General features: G+C 36.6%; 9 protein-coding genes across 9 annotated transcripts; 4 read left to right on the top strand and 5 right to left on the bottom strand.

The window, feature by feature from the left end:
* Positions 1 to 42: 42 nt before the first annotated feature.
* Positions 43 to 903, top strand: FDP41_009134 (uncharacterized protein; the record flags this gene model as incomplete). Its single annotated transcript, XM_044713062.1, has 1 exon — positions 43 to 903. The coding sequence occupies one exon, from the start codon at positions 43 to 45 to the stop codon at positions 901 to 903; it is 861 nt and encodes a 286-aa protein (XP_044557599.1).
* A 118-nt stretch (positions 904 to 1,021) lies between these two features.
* Positions 1,022 to 2,077, bottom strand: FDP41_009133 (uncharacterized protein; the record flags this gene model as incomplete). The annotated part of the gene is made up of 1 exon (XM_044713061.1): positions 1,022 to 2,077. One exon carries the CDS (start codon positions 2,075 to 2,077, stop codon positions 1,022 to 1,024), a length of 1,056 nt encoding a protein of 351 aa, XP_044557598.1.
* A 375-nt stretch (positions 2,078 to 2,452) lies between these two features.
* On the top strand, positions 2,453 to 3,702 carry FDP41_009132 (uncharacterized protein; the record flags this gene model as incomplete). Its single annotated transcript, XM_044713060.1, has 3 exons — positions 2,453 to 2,898; positions 3,064 to 3,252; positions 3,393 to 3,702. The coding sequence occupies 3 exons, from the start codon at positions 2,453 to 2,455 to the stop codon at positions 3,700 to 3,702; spliced, it is 945 nt and encodes a 314-aa protein (XP_044557597.1).
* Positions 3,703 to 3,996: 294 nt separating this feature from the next.
* On the top strand, positions 3,997 to 5,151 carry FDP41_009131 (uncharacterized protein; the record flags this gene model as incomplete). The annotated part of the gene is made up of 1 exon (XM_044713059.1): positions 3,997 to 5,151. The coding sequence occupies one exon, from the start codon at positions 3,997 to 3,999 to the stop codon at positions 5,149 to 5,151; it is 1,155 nt and encodes a 384-aa protein (XP_044557596.1).
* A 64-nt stretch (positions 5,152 to 5,215) lies between these two features.
* On the bottom strand, positions 5,216 to 5,823 carry FDP41_009130 (uncharacterized protein; the record flags this gene model as incomplete). The annotated part of the gene is made up of 2 exons (XM_044713058.1): positions 5,216 to 5,455; positions 5,680 to 5,823. The coding sequence occupies 2 exons, from the start codon at positions 5,821 to 5,823 to the stop codon at positions 5,216 to 5,218; spliced, it is 384 nt and encodes a 127-aa protein (XP_044557595.1).
* Positions 5,824 to 5,880: 57 nt separating this feature from the next.
* On the top strand, positions 5,881 to 6,952 carry FDP41_009129 (uncharacterized protein; the record flags this gene model as incomplete). The annotated part of the gene is made up of 3 exons (XM_044713056.1): positions 5,881 to 5,909; positions 5,961 to 6,437; positions 6,640 to 6,952. The coding sequence occupies 3 exons, from the start codon at positions 5,881 to 5,883 to the stop codon at positions 6,950 to 6,952; spliced, it is 819 nt and encodes a 272-aa protein (XP_044557594.1).
* A 29-nt stretch (positions 6,953 to 6,981) lies between these two features.
* FDP41_009128 (uncharacterized protein) lies at positions 6,982 to 8,640 on the bottom strand (the record flags this gene model as incomplete). The annotated part of the gene is made up of 1 exon (XM_044713055.1): positions 6,982 to 8,640. One exon carries the CDS (start codon positions 8,638 to 8,640, stop codon positions 6,982 to 6,984), a length of 1,659 nt encoding a protein of 552 aa, XP_044557593.1.
* A 254-nt stretch (positions 8,641 to 8,894) lies between these two features.
* Positions 8,895 to 11,168, bottom strand: FDP41_009127 (uncharacterized protein; the record flags this gene model as incomplete). The annotated part of the gene is made up of 2 exons (XM_044713054.1): positions 8,895 to 10,619; positions 10,683 to 11,168. The coding sequence occupies 2 exons, from the start codon at positions 11,166 to 11,168 to the stop codon at positions 8,895 to 8,897; spliced, it is 2,211 nt and encodes a 736-aa protein (XP_044557592.1).
* Positions 11,169 to 11,459: 291 nt separating this feature from the next.
* Positions 11,460 to 14,742, bottom strand: FDP41_009126 (uncharacterized protein; the record flags this gene model as incomplete). The annotated part of the gene is made up of 5 exons (XM_044713053.1): positions 11,460 to 12,285; positions 12,358 to 12,769; positions 12,889 to 13,719; positions 13,785 to 13,806; positions 13,879 to 14,742. The coding sequence occupies 5 exons, from the start codon at positions 14,740 to 14,742 to the stop codon at positions 11,460 to 11,462; spliced, it is 2,955 nt and encodes a 984-aa protein (XP_044557591.1).
* Between the last annotated feature and the right edge of the window lie 47 nt (positions 14,743 to 14,789).

Genomic DNA, 14,789 nt, shown 5'->3' with positions numbered 1-14,789 from the left:
TCCTCCTCCTCTTCACCCTCTTCACCCTCTTCACACGCTTCAATGATTCATCATCATCAAGATGCTTCCGTAAGGCATCCCCGAATAAGGTTCATTCGAGTTACCTCTCCAAGTGATAATGAGGAAAATAAGATGGATTTTGAATACACATCATCACCTAAAACTCACAATTTTCATCATCGGAATAGCATTCCTTCGGAAGAAGAGCCACCCATGAAAAAGGCAAGCCACCTTCACGCAGTGGAAGAAGGAGCCACAACACATAACAAAGCAACAACTCCTTCCTCACCTCAACCTGTCAAAAAATCACACCAACAACAAGAAGATTCAAGATCGTCACACAAGAATCGCAAAAAAGAACTTCTCTCGGAGCTATTGGCTCGAAAACATTTAAGGCTCATTCACGCCACAGCAAATGGAAATTGTTTATTTAATTGTATTTCTTTGGCACTTGCTCAAAGTGAAGAGTATCACACCCAAATAAGGCAAAAATGTGTGGATTGGATTGAAAATAATTTAGACACGCCAGTGTCACAAGATGGAGGAATCAAAGTACGAGATTTAATATTTTTAAAACCTTTTCAAGAAACTATTGAGGATTACCTGGGAGAATTGAGACAAGACAAGGAATGGGCTGATTATTGCTGCCTAAATGCATTGGCTAATTTGCTAAATGTACAATTGGACGTGTATTATGTAAACATGTTGGAGGATGGAAATTGGGATGATCCGTCATCGATGGTGGTAAAATCTAAGATTAAGGTTCTGCCCGCACAATTTGTGAGGGGAGGTGTCTCTCAACACCGACGACACCACGGTCTCAAAAAGATTCGTGTGGTCTATCATGAAGAATTGAAACATTACAACCTCCTTGTTCCACAATATCACACCTCTATGTTGTAAATTAAGAGTAACAATTCGATCACCTCAGTAAAAATGGTAAATTATGAAATTTTCGATCAATATTCGATCTCACAAGAAGTGGCCAACACGTTTTATTCTTATCCCAGGTTGTCACAAACTAGATGCTAATTTTTTGCTTCAACGAGAGCAATGCACCTAGTGAATATTGCCAAAAAGTTCCCTTATAAAAACCAAACCATCCCTCTTTCTCATAAATTTCTTGAGCACATGAAATAATATTCAGTCTTTCAACAGTCTTTTTGTCCTCAGACAAGACACCATATTGTAATCGACGTCTCAACATTTTCAATGGTTGAACAGTAAATCTCGAGAATAATTCAGCCACAATAAACATGAAAGAATCCAATATTTCTTCTGTTTGGTCAGATCCCTCTGTTACACCTTCATCTCCTAATCCGAATAATCCAAAGAAGAACTTCATCGAACGGTACGAGCCAACCAATGTGGTAACTCTTATAATTCTTTGAAGAATTTTCAAATACCATCCACGATATAAGGCACGAAAACCTTCTCTTCTAATAATGCGATTCATGCACTCAATGGAACCATTTGGATCTCTCAACTCGGGATGAGACAGCCGATGTGAGCGAGGAGCTTGCATTCTCACAAACACTGTATCAAAAGGATACGAAAAGATGTCTGTAACCAATGAGGCTCCATGATAAATTAATTGATAGGTCGGAATACTTCTCTGTGTGGCTAAATCTCCACGTTTTGCAACGAGAAATTCTCTTCTCAAATCCAATGAAACCAATACATTACGAAGCACATAGGAATGAGTCCACTTCTTAAACATTCGTGCAACAAAGCCTCTGAAGAATCCACCGAGTCCTTCAATCCGATATAATTTTGAAAATCCTTCTACATGATTCGTCGGAGCTTTACTCTTCTCCACTTCAGTAGGCTCTAATATGATTTGATAACCCACAGCTCGAAAGAGAAAATTAAACACTCGATATAATGAGAAGGAAGCTATGAGAGAAGTACCCAAAATAAGGTCAAAGGTGTTGGAAAATTCTTGCTCTGCTGATTGGAAGGATGGAGGAGTTATGGTTGCTTGTGGTGGTGGTGGTGAAACCACTTTAGCAAACACCACAGGATCGGAGGATAGAGATGAGGAGGAGGACGATAAGGTTGGTGTTGTTGAATCCATCACGGAGAGTTTGAAAAAGAATAATTAGCAAAGAATGTATTGAGCTTTTGAATCAATCAAAATAGTTGGTGCTTCTAACTGTTAGAGTGCCGTCAGCAGTGGGATGATGAAAAGAAGAATTATACCTCCGATAAGATGATGATGGAAAATTGTTGGTCAAACGGAAAAAACGAAAAGCTCGAGGATATTTTTTTTTGAAAACACAAATTAGTTTTTTCAATTTGATTGAATCGCGAAGATGAGAATACAAAAATATGAAGAATAATGATGGAATGAATTTTAAGCCTTAATATTTGTAATTATTGTTGAATCAATGGAGAAGCGCATGGTAAGAAATATTGGTGGAATGGATGCCACCTGTCACACTTTAAAAAAATGCCTAAAAAAGAACAGCAGAAAGAAGTCACACAAGCTTCATCATCGTCACTTAAAAAATCCTCCTCAAAATCCTATCTCGTCAAAGTCCACTTCGGAGAACCTCTCGATCACGATACTCTTCCAGAATTCATCATTCAAGCAATGGACTTTATATTAAAACATGCCAAAGACATTGAAGGCCTTTTTCGAATTTCCGGTCATGCCGGAGACGTTTTAAAATTAAAATCAAAATTAAACTCAGGAGAAGCTATTGAGTTGAGTGAAATTGAAAATATTCATAATGTGGCATCGTTGGTGAAGATGTATTTTAGGGAATTACCAAATCCGTTGATCAGCTTTGAGTGTTATGACATGTTCATGATTGCAGATTCAATTCCAGATTTCTGCTCGAGATTGGAATGTTTGAAAAAGCTGTTGGCTTATTTGCCACCAACGAATCAAATGTAGGTGGTGTGAGATTATTGATATATTTTGCTTTCATTCAATATATGAACAATGAACTCCATGGATGGAAATATCCAATTGAATATTTAATATTTGGTTATTCATATTTGGTTATTTTATATTTGGTTATTGAACATTTATGTAATGATATTTTCATTTATTAGAATATTGCAACAATTATGTTTATTTTTAAGTGAATTAGCAAAAAACAGTGAAAAGAATCGAATGAATATAGAAAATTTGGCAATTGTCTTTTCTCCAAATATTTTGAGAGCTCCAGACAGTAAACAGAAAGATCCACTTCTCGTGTCACATCCTTTTCTGGAGAGTCAAGAACCATTATCACAAAGCGAGTATGTTTTTTTAGACAATTATGAAAAAATTTAATATTATTCAACATTATTATTATTATTATTTCTCACATGTGACACGAATATTCATTTTAACCATAATTCGTATTCGTCACATGTCATTTTATATACTGAACCCACAGAATTTTACAGAGCTACAAATCAGCACAAAGTATTGTCAAATCTCTCATTGAACACGTTGATTACTTTTTCAATAGTAACATTATGAACTTTCAGGAATTTATGGAACACAAATCTACCAGTCAAATAAGACAACAAGGATCTGCTTCGTCCACCAATGATCCTCAAACAAGTATAAATCTCACTTCACCTATTCAAATGAAAGTTTCAGAACAAATATTTGGAACGAGCGCTCAAGAAGTGACTTCAAGTGTGAAACTATTAAGCGAAAAAATTACACAACAAATTCAAGATTCCCATCCATTCAAATAATAATTAGCATGTGTGTGAAATGGCTGTTTCAAGTATTCATTCAAATTTGCAAAATGCAATCAAATTTCATGATCAGACGACACTTTTCATCGAACCATTCTTTCATTTTCAAACCGATCTTTCGAAGAATTTTGATCTGGCAATGGAGTCCCTTATGTCTCTGGTAGTGGTGCTGGTGGTGATCATGAAAGCTCTGTTCCACAATCAAAACAAAATTATTAAATTATTAAATTATTAAAAAAAAATTGAAATCAATAAAAAAATATCCACACACACCTCACGCATATTCTGAGAATGCGTTCTCTCTTTTTCATCCTTGCTGCCTTGTTGGCAGTTGGACTCGTTATTAATTACAACACTAAATATTCCACTCAGGTATTCGTCATTAGAACCATTTTCAATGCCGTCTTGTTGAGAAATAAATATTTAGGAATGAGTATCGGAAACCCACAAAGTACCATGATGGGAATTACCACTCCGGATTGGAAAGAAGTTTCATTAGAGGCTCAAACTTTCTATAATTTTGTTCGGTTTAATGCTGGAAGAAAACTTGAATCGGACGTTGCCATGAGAGAGGGTATGATATCATTGGCTCCTCCCGTTTCCTATCATAATTCTTTGAGTTTTCAATCAATTCCTGAAATTAGAAATTCAATGTTTGTTCATCTGAGAGATCGTTTCTATTTGGATCAATACTTTGGAAAGGATAAAAGAGGAAAAGTTTTGTTCTTGATTCATGGTGGAGGAGGCTTTGCTGGTAAACCTGGAGGACTTGAACTCGGAAGTATTGTTGAGCATATGCAAACGAGATTTAATAGTTCATTGACTCATATTCTCTCGGTGGGATATCGATTGATGGCTTTAACGGAAGAGGAAAAACACAAGAAGAATGAATTTGCAACAAAATTGAGTGAACAGACGGATGATGTCATTCAAGCTTATCAGTGGCTATTGAAAAAGTTTAATGCGGAGGATATTGTGCTGGTTGGAAGTTCATTTGGTGCTTCTCTTTCAGCAGAGTTTTTGAGAAGAGCTGCTGTGGAGAATCTTCCAATGCCTAAAGCTGCAGTTTTGGTTGGTGGTCCTTATGATTTAACATTGAAATTGGGCACTAGTAGCATGAATGCTAGAAATACTTTGATGAGCACCGATCGAATGATTTCGATAATGCAAAGACTTTTCAAAGAAGAGGAATCTCCACTTGTTACATGGAAGAATGTCAACAAGAGAATTCATGAAACCAATCTTTTAATTATTTATTCCAAGGATGAGGAAGTAACCAAAGACAATGAGGCTTTTATTCAAATTTTGAAGGATATCAAACATCCATCTGTGCAGGTGATTGCTGACAATATGATGATTCATTGTCATCCATTTTTCGAATACTATTTCCCAGAGGCAAAACAAGCCATGAGCAAGATGTTAGACTTTGTGGATTCTCAAAAATAAGAATTCCAGTTCTACTGATAACTGGAGAAATAAATATTGAACTAATTTATTTTAACAACTGTGGCTATTCATCCTGATCGTCCTCGTCCTCTTCTTCTTCATTGTCCTTATCACCCTCATCATCCTCTTCATCCTTATCACTCTCTTTATCCTCTCTATCCTTTTCCTCCCCCTTATCTTTTTCACTCTCTTCATCCTCTTCGATGTCATCTTCCCAGTCATTAGAGTCCATGAATGTGGCAGAACACAGCATATTTTCTTCGTTCTTGTCATCTTCATCCACACATGAAATGTCAACAAACTGCTTCAACCAAAAAAAACAATACTGGCAAAGTATTTCAAGTCTAGCTTCTGTGGTTTTGTTTTCAACAACTAGACACTCTTCAAAAATTTCAGATCACGAAATTCTACTCTTGTTTTCGTTGATTTCACATCACTACACCAATCAGGACAGGTTTTTGTGATTTGGAAAACACAAAAGCGTATCCATCGTCAAAATTAAATATTTGTTTCTTCATATCTATTTACAATATCCTCTTTTCCAAATTCAGTGCTAATACCATCATGTTCAAACTCAATATCCACAGTCATTGGATAACCGTTTGAGAAAAAGGCAACACCATGAGTCACCTTTTTTCGTTTTTCAAATTCTCGTCTAAATTCAAAATCCATTATGCACTTCCACTTGATCATTCAGAAACTAAAATTAGTCCAAAAAAATTAGTCGAAATGTCTGACAGTTCCGATGATCATGACAGGTATGGATCTTTTCGGAATCTTTGCTCGGAATAACATTGTGTACACAATAGCTCGAGCTCTGAAGGTGAATTGTGTGACCGGCTTGGTCAACTATCTGTTAGTGAAAACGTTACTTTGAGAGATGTTGTACGACAATACGGTTTAGATAATGTCGTTGGATTGATTGACGATTTGAACGAGATATTACGTGAAAACAAGTCATCAATATCAGCCAAAGCTATCGAACCAAAATTGTATATTATTAAAATTTCGAGCCTAGAAGTTCATACAGAAACAAATAATGCATACAGACCATGTTCGGGCTTCATGGTTGCTAAAGTTGGAAAAACAGAACAATTTGGTACCAAAAGATGCGATTTGATTATTGCTGGATTGAAGAAACTGGGATATGAGGCGAACCTTTTCAAAACATCACATGCACACGAACACGAATCAGAAAAAGATTACAGAGAAAAATTGGCAGTTTTCTCTGTTCCGTATGAACTGTTGAAGAAATTGGGTTTTGATTATACTTGGGGTCTTACTGAGTACGTTGTTATGAATTCCGATGGTACTTTTCCCACCCAAACCCAAAAGAATCAGGATTTGTTTATTTTTGACAAATGTAATCGACAGTTGTATACTAAGAAGGGTGACGCTATTGATACTCCGGACCTTGTTGACACTCCGGTCAATTGTGTCAATTGTGGCAAATCTGATGATATTAGCAAATATTTTAAATGTAAACAGTGTCATGAGTACCATTGCTCAGTTTGTGTCTCTTTCTGCGGCCATGTTTGTTTTTATTGTGCTGGAGATGAGTGTGCACGTTGTAAAAATAATTTTTGTAGCGAATGTGTTAAACAATTGGATGGTTGTGAGTGTTGTGTGTGTGACAGTGAGAAATGTAGAAGTTATTGCGATGATTGTGAGAAATACTTTTGTTCATCCCACAAAGGACATACATGTTAATCATGGTTTAAGATGGTTTGCTAAAGGTATTATTTATTTGGGCAATGGAGACTGGCCAGAGAATCATATTCAAGTAGCATGTGTTCTATAAAATTAAACGCATGATGAATATGATTGAAATCATATACCCAGTTCTTTTCTAATAGCAAGATATTCTTCTCGAATACAGTCTGTCACTTCATGAGCATTTGGAATAATACCCTTGTCACACACAACTGAAATACCAACTCGTCCATTAAAAGACATCAATGTGCTATTCACTCCAATGGGTTTAACGAGAGGAATGAATCCAACTCCCTGAATCAAGTCATGACCAAGCAACTTGAATGATATTTCGTCTTCAGGAGAATGAAGTCCTTGAACATTAGAAATGGTGAAAGTAGAAGAGGATGCTCCCCAATTGAGTAGTGACACGGCTAAGGATTTGGGTAATAAGGCAGTGGCTAACCATAATAAATATCTGTTGAAATAAGGTTGTGGCAAGAATTTGGCTAAATTCATATACTTGTGAATGATCGAAAAACGTTCTCGAAGTTTTAAGTGAATATCGAAAGGCAATGTTCCAAACAACACTCCCACAATATTGCCAGCTTCTTCTCTGGACTTGCTCGTTCGAATGTTCACACCCATTCCCAAACGAGAGGTACACGATTTCAGAATGTACTCTCTGGAAAGATTATTCCGAGGTTCACGATCTGAGCTCATTTTCAACCTGTATCGATCAATGACGCCACTGAATATGGTCAGAAATAGGTCATTGACTTTTCCTGTGTTGGAATTGTTTTGGCTTAATAATAGAGCCACTCGCTTAAATTCTTCAACTGTGAAATATTTGTCGGTTTCATGGGTCATGTCTGCATCATGCTTCTCGTTGGATTCATTGAACCAAATAAAAGAACAAGATACTTTTCCAACTTTTGGATTCTTTGAAGATGGCTTAAACATGGTATCACTATCGCCACTAATTCCTAAATATAATACAAGTAACAAGGTTGAAAAAAACGCAAGAAACTTCAATAAAAATCCGACCACCAATGCCAGAAGTTTTCCTACGAATGGTACGTTCCTAGATATGACTATCTCTACATTATGAATGATACTTAGAGCAGAGTTCCAATTATTGTGACTTCCTTGTAACATTTTGTCGTATTTGTTTAACAGAAAATTGGTTACTTGTTCTTCATTGTCCAACAAATCGCCGACAATTATTTTCTGCAACAAGGTTCCATCTCCAATCCAGTGATGAATCTTAAAAAACAAGACAATTCCCCTTGAATAGTTCTCAATGACATAACATTGCCAAAGAGGCATTTTCGAGCCTGTCACGTATCGGACAGGAACAAACGGTGTCGTAAATATCTCACTTAGCATTTCACTCAAGATTTCATCTTCACTCATTCGTTGAAACTTTTCTTCACTCAATTTGCAATACTTGACATGATTTTCCATGCATACATTCTCCACACCAACATCGATGTATTCACATTCACTCACCACCAAACTTCTGAAACGTACAAAACGAGCCAATAATCTTTCCGAGAGTCGTTCTTCAAAGGCTTTCCGATTGAACTTGCAATCATTCCTATCATCATGGTTGAGGCTTCCCAAAGAAGTCCTTCCGAGAAGAACCAATCCACCCACTACGAGAGGCTCATCCGGTTGTTCTTGCATGAGCATGAGTTGTCCGAATTTTGAAAGCCTTCGTCTCGGTGTTGCATGATGAATATGAATGGAAGTGAGCGGCGGTGGTGAAGATTCAACGTTGATCGGTTCGGACATTTTTTAAAAAGAGTCGAACATTCGAATTCATTTCCTGAATGAAAAGAATTCTTTCAGCTGTGAATGCATTCGAGAACACTCGAAAATCAAAAGAATACGGACTTTATTCTACTACTACATCGCCTGTAGAGCATACACACACGAAAGGTACATCAATGTGCACAACTTCTTTTCGCCAAGTGTATTTCATTCACAGTAATGAAACGACGCAAATACTTTTAAGATGAGCTACAAAAGGTCATTATCCATGGTCCTTACTTTTCATGAACACTCTTGAATCTTTTTCGTGTCAAATGTCCTCGCATGGTTTTTTGAATGAGTATTGCGGCATGCGTTCGGTGGATGTGTTTCATGACTTCGAGGGCTTCCGCTGTGCAAGGTCGCATTGCAGGATTAGGGTCGAGACATTTTTCAAATAATTCTACGAGTGGATGAGCGTAGTGTGCGCTGGCGTTGAGCGATTTCCCTTTCGTGTTGAATAATGTGAAATAAGGATTGGTCTTTAGATTTTCTTGCCATATTCTCACAAAATCATCCTCTGAAGAAGAAGAAACTTGAAAGTTGACCTTCTTTTTGCTTAAAATTTCAAAAAGTGAATAAAACATGCTGTACACATCAATTCCGGCATGTGAGGGTTGTCCTTCATGGTGCTCGGGGGGTAGATATCGCAAAGTTCCTCCCAATATTGCTTGTCCTTGTTTGACAGAAAAACCAAAATCTGCTAACCTAACACCTTCATGGGAAATTAATATATTTTGGGGCTTAATATCGCTATGAACATAACCTTTCATGTGAACACATTCTAAAGCTTCCAATAAATCAATACACGTCTTCAAATATTTGAGCGGTCTCATGTACTTGACTTTCTTGCCTTTAGTGCTCACAAAACTTATTTGCTGAGTGAACATATCGCCAAATTTACAGTATTCAAGAATGACAACGTGTGACTGCATCTTCTTTTTGGAGGCATCGTCAATTTCTTCGTATGAATAATGATCCAACATTTTGACAACACTTCGATGTTGGAACAACTTTAAACACTCGACTTCTCTTTCGTAATCTCTGAAGGCACCGTCTTTGTATTTTTTCATCACACAAACTTCGTTGTTTTCCTTATTGGTGGCCAAAAGTACCACTGCCGAAGCTCCATCGCTAAGTCTGTTCAAGATTTCGTATTGTACTTTCTTTTTCTCTCCTTCTTCTACGTCTTTTTTTGTTTTCTTAACAAATAAATTCGTGAAAGGTTTGATGATTGCTTTCCACGATCTAGATTTTCGTCCTGATGTCTCAGAATTGATGGAGTCTGATCTTGTTCTTGTGTTAATATCATCATTGTAATCAATTGCTGGAACAACAATGTTGGCTTTGGTGGCTACTTGTGGTTTGGGTTTTCTTGAAGGCATTAACTCAGCTCGTTCATTGTCATGATCAGACAATTTTTCTTGACAGATTGTAAAAATCTGTAACACATCAGAAATGCTTGGCCTGTCTTGTTCATGAGGAGACAAACAATCTAAGGCAATATTTAGAATCTTCTTCAAGACCACTTCCAATTGAACGTCAATTGAGTCACTGTGCAAACCTTCAGGGTTTAACGCTCTATATACTCTGTCTTTAATATTTTGCATTTCATTCTTCCAATCGTCGATATCGAGTAACTTTGGATCAATTTCCTCCTTAAACAGTACACCAAGAATCATTGTTCCTAGCATGTGAATGTCATTAGATGTGGAGAATGGTTCATTGTCATTCTCAAATGCTTGTCTTGAAAAATATGTGACATGTTCGTCGTTTAAAGTGTCTCTAATAGTTTCAAGACCAAAACTTGGTATTTGTAGAATAATCTCTGCATTAAGGATTTGTTGCAGATCATTCGCAAGCACTAGAACATTCTTTGGTAGGATACTGTTGTGACTAATATTACATGAGTGCAGTTCACTCAAAGCTTTGCATATGGAGAGAAATGTTTTGACCGTAAACTGCAAGAGATGTCATTCACAAATTCAATTTCACTGATTTAAATATTTTAAAATATCTCTTACCTTCAAACGTTCTTCTTTGTTTATCAAAATATCCTTACTGAACAAGACTCGCTCCAAATTGAAAACTTCTCCTGTCCACCCTTGCAACAATTCGGTTTTTTTGTTCAGCTTTACATTATTTCGGCAAGCAGTTGAAAAATAGAGATGAGAGGTCCGCCCTGCATCACACGTCCTTTCATATATTCCATCAATTTGAAGGTTTTCCTCCGACCTTAAACTTGCTTGAAGATAATTCAATAGTTGTTGTTCATAATACTTAATTTGTCCTCCCGAAAGAATGGACTGAGAAAAAACAAAGCAATTTCTCTCCAAAGAAGAGAGGTCGGAAAATACTGGAACATGAATATTTGTTGGATAGGAATCTTGATACAGTAATTGCAAATCAACGGAATCTAGAGTCGTTGAGGAAGAAGAGGAATCACTTCCGATATGATTGCTCACCAACTTTTGAAGTAGCAATTCATAACTTTGAATTACTTGGGTCATGATGAATCTTGTTTTTCGTCACGATAGAGGACACTATCCAATAATCTTGAGAGAGATATTTTGGAAAATGTTGTATGCGGCTTTGATGTCAGGTATTTTTTTGATTTCAGGTCGTACACGAAATGGCGCACAAAGTTTCTAAATACTCAATTTGTGAACTTTCTCGTTCATCATCAAGTTCAAAATCTGACTTGTTGAAAAAACAAAAATCTAAATATCATGATGAACAAGTCTTTGAAAAACATTAAAGAAGGATTCTTTTTTCGAAGACAGCAGGATGTGGCCACTAAATTACCATTTAATTTCATGGTAATTCTTGTACAACTTTCCATAATCCAGAGAGGCAGTAAGAATCGGATGCAGGATTCGATAAGCACCGTCACTGATGTTCAATGGAGGTTCCATAAAGGTCTCAATAGCCGATGATATCCATCCGGTGTCAGCTGAATTCATCAATATGCCCTTCTTGGCATAATAGGAAGCAGCACTTCGTGTGAGCATGTTCAATGCTGCTTTCGACATGTTTGTATGGATGTGAGAATCGGTTTTACCTTCCACGTTAAAGATACCCTCATGAGAGACCACGTTTACAATATATGACAAATGTTTGCCGGTCAATAAATCATCCATATCATAGGTACAATGACTCTCGTCAACATTTGGTTGCATAATTTCCATTAATTGAGCCACAAGAATTGTTGGAGCAATATTATTGATCATTTGAGTCTCTAACAATTCGACAGTGTCTACGTCTGGTAACTTGTATGTCCATGAGTGGTGAGTTCTATTATCCTGCTGCTCTCCAAACTCGTCAGTTTCTCCAGGTGGAAACATTTTGTCTAAATTTGAATCGAAATCCTCCTTAGTAAGATTGTACTTTTCAGTCACATCTAAACAATGTTGCCTGAGGGTTCTTTCGTCCTTGTACACTACGACTTTAGAATTGTCATTTCTCAAGACCAGTTGAGAAGATTCACTTCCATGATTAAATGATGTCGCAGAGTCTTCCTTGTTGTCAACTTTGATATCACCCAAATACTTTTCATCCAAGTACTCCTTTTCTTTTGAAAGCAAGTTTTCATAATATTTGAGGGGTCTTCTAACAGTTTGAGCAGCACTGGTAAAAAGTATTGATGATTGGAAATAACAAAATCAATGTTAGTTACAGTTGAGAAGTGTTGATACTTACTTGTTAATTAAATAATCCACATGCTTAAAATTGTTTCTAATATAAGCACAGAATGACATGATAGACGCGCCATCTTTGAGGTTCAAAGGGTAGATGAATAATCTTGATTTCCATTCTTCATAGTCAGAATATTCTGAAAATTTCTTGTGAGCATCGTGGACAAATCGAGTAGTGACAATGACTGTGGCCCCATTTTCCAAAAGAGTTTTCGTAACCATGAAACCGATTTTAATGCGCCCTCCTGTCACTATTGCAACTTTGCCAGTTAAATCTCTCTTCAACTTTTTCATGTTGGAATTAAAGCTTCTACATGTGCTGCACATATTAAACTTGGAATTATCATCATCAAGATCCAAGTCGCTCGAATGTCGATAAAAACCACAACAATAACATTTCCAAAAATTATATTTTCCTATGAAATGTTGATCCAATATTGCCATTCGATAGTGTGATGATTAGGATTGCAAAAAGGTTAAATGATCCATTCATATGACAGTAACCCGTATTTGCAAATAAGTTCTGCATACATACCTCTCAAATGTGAATCAAAATAGTAATCTGTAAAGAAAATACTAGCATCGTTCATATATAATTCTCTAACACTCAAACAAAAGTAGTGTATATCTTCACTAGTCACTCTTCTTACAAAGCCATCAAACTCTTCAGTTTCTGGATATTCAATTTTTTCTAAGTCATAATCATCAAAATCAACATCCAACCACATTCCAGAGTAGTAGCTCTCCCATCCAATTGCCAAGAAGTTCTTGACGCCAATCCTTCTAATAGTCACAATATGTCTATACGACAAACTTATGTTGTTGAAAATGGAGTAAAGTCCTTCTAAATCATCTCTGTCAGTTCCTTCTCCATATAAACATTCACTTTCGTCAATTATACCAGACTCAATTTTTTCTTGTATACTCTCAACCTTTTTTGAGCAATCATGGAAATGATCAAGAGGATGGGTGTTGGTGAACCAAGTTGTGTAACCGCGTTTGCCATATTTGTAGGCCCGACTGGTATACATCCCTTTTCCTTTGTGTTCAAAGGAAACAAAGTTATGCAATGTGGAAATACTGTTAATACCTTCTCTCACTGTGTACACATTAGTACCGTCATAGCAGAAGCGACAACAATCAATGTCAAAGAATGTCATCAATTCCTCGATTGTATCAACACGTCTCAAAATGAATTGTGCAATATTGGATGATTCTTTTCCATGAATGTTCAAACAACCGTTATTCTTCACAACAGCGTATTCATGGCCTTCGTTCTTTGCCAACTTTTCAAATTCAAATAAAATTCTCCTCAATGAAAAGTGACACTTTTCTGGTGTTTCACCATTCTGAATGCAGAAAATGTCTACATCCGAAGTACTATCCCACGAATAAAACGGGTCTCCTTTCTCAAGCATTTCAAAACGAAACCTCCAGCAACAATGAATTGTTCCTAATCATTTGTACAACATCATGCCCATATCGAAAGGCGATGTTTGTTACATGTATCAGAGTTTGAACCTACCTTATTGGAAGCGTTATGTCTCCACAAACAATCAAGTAAAATCCGAATCATATCACTGCAATTCTCTTCCACCTTAACTTTAAATTCATTCATATTTTTGACACCGAAATTCTTCCATCTCAACAAATTCATCTTATGGAAAGGGCTGTCTTTGCGAATGACTGTTCCTTCCTCGATATCTTCTTGTGAAAAATCTTGAAAGAGATTGATTAGAACGTTTCTTCTTTGTGAAAATTTGTTGGGCAAAATTAATGACGGATCATCACGCATAATATCTACTGGTTCAAAGGCAATTACATTTTCCATCCCTTTAACTATTTCTCTCCCATTTCCAACAATTTCTTTCTTCAGTTCATTATAAGTCATTGATGGGGATATCAATGGTTTAAATAAACTTGACAAGTATTTGTACTGAGTACATCTGCTATTGAGATATTCCAAACGAATGAAATCTAAACTATAAGATCTCAATTCCAAATAGACAGAATATATCCATTTGCAAGTGAGTGCCAAATTAAAAGTGGTATCCTTCTCTGCAAATAATAATATCAACGAAACACCCATGTCAGAGATGTTACCAAAAGAACCAGCCTTTTCCAAATCTCCTTTAAAATCACGCAGCACTACACACGAGTGATAAGTTTTCTTCTTCTTTTTAGGTCGAGTGTTTTCATTCATATGACTGGAAGCTTCGGAATCATCTTGATTCTCCGATGAGGATTCATCATCATCATCTTGCAGTATCATTTTGTCAGCTTCATCGTGATCTTTCTCTTCCATTTCTTCCTCGTCTTCAATTTGATCTTCCGCATCACCGCTGTCCTCATCTTCCATGAGATGTTCCTTCTTCTTGTTTCCAGCCATTTTTTTCCTCTAAATTATGGAGCCGAACAATTTACAACGCCAAACGT

The sequence above is a fragment of the Naegleria fowleri genome (genome assembly GCF_008403515.1).
Source record: "Naegleria fowleri strain ATCC 30894 chromosome Unknown tig66, whole genome shotgun sequence".
Classification (NCBI taxonomy): domain Eukaryota; phylum Heterolobosea; class Eutetramitea; order Acrasida; family Naegleriidae; genus Naegleria; species Naegleria fowleri.
This window is presented reverse-complemented; position numbering and strand designations above follow the sequence as displayed.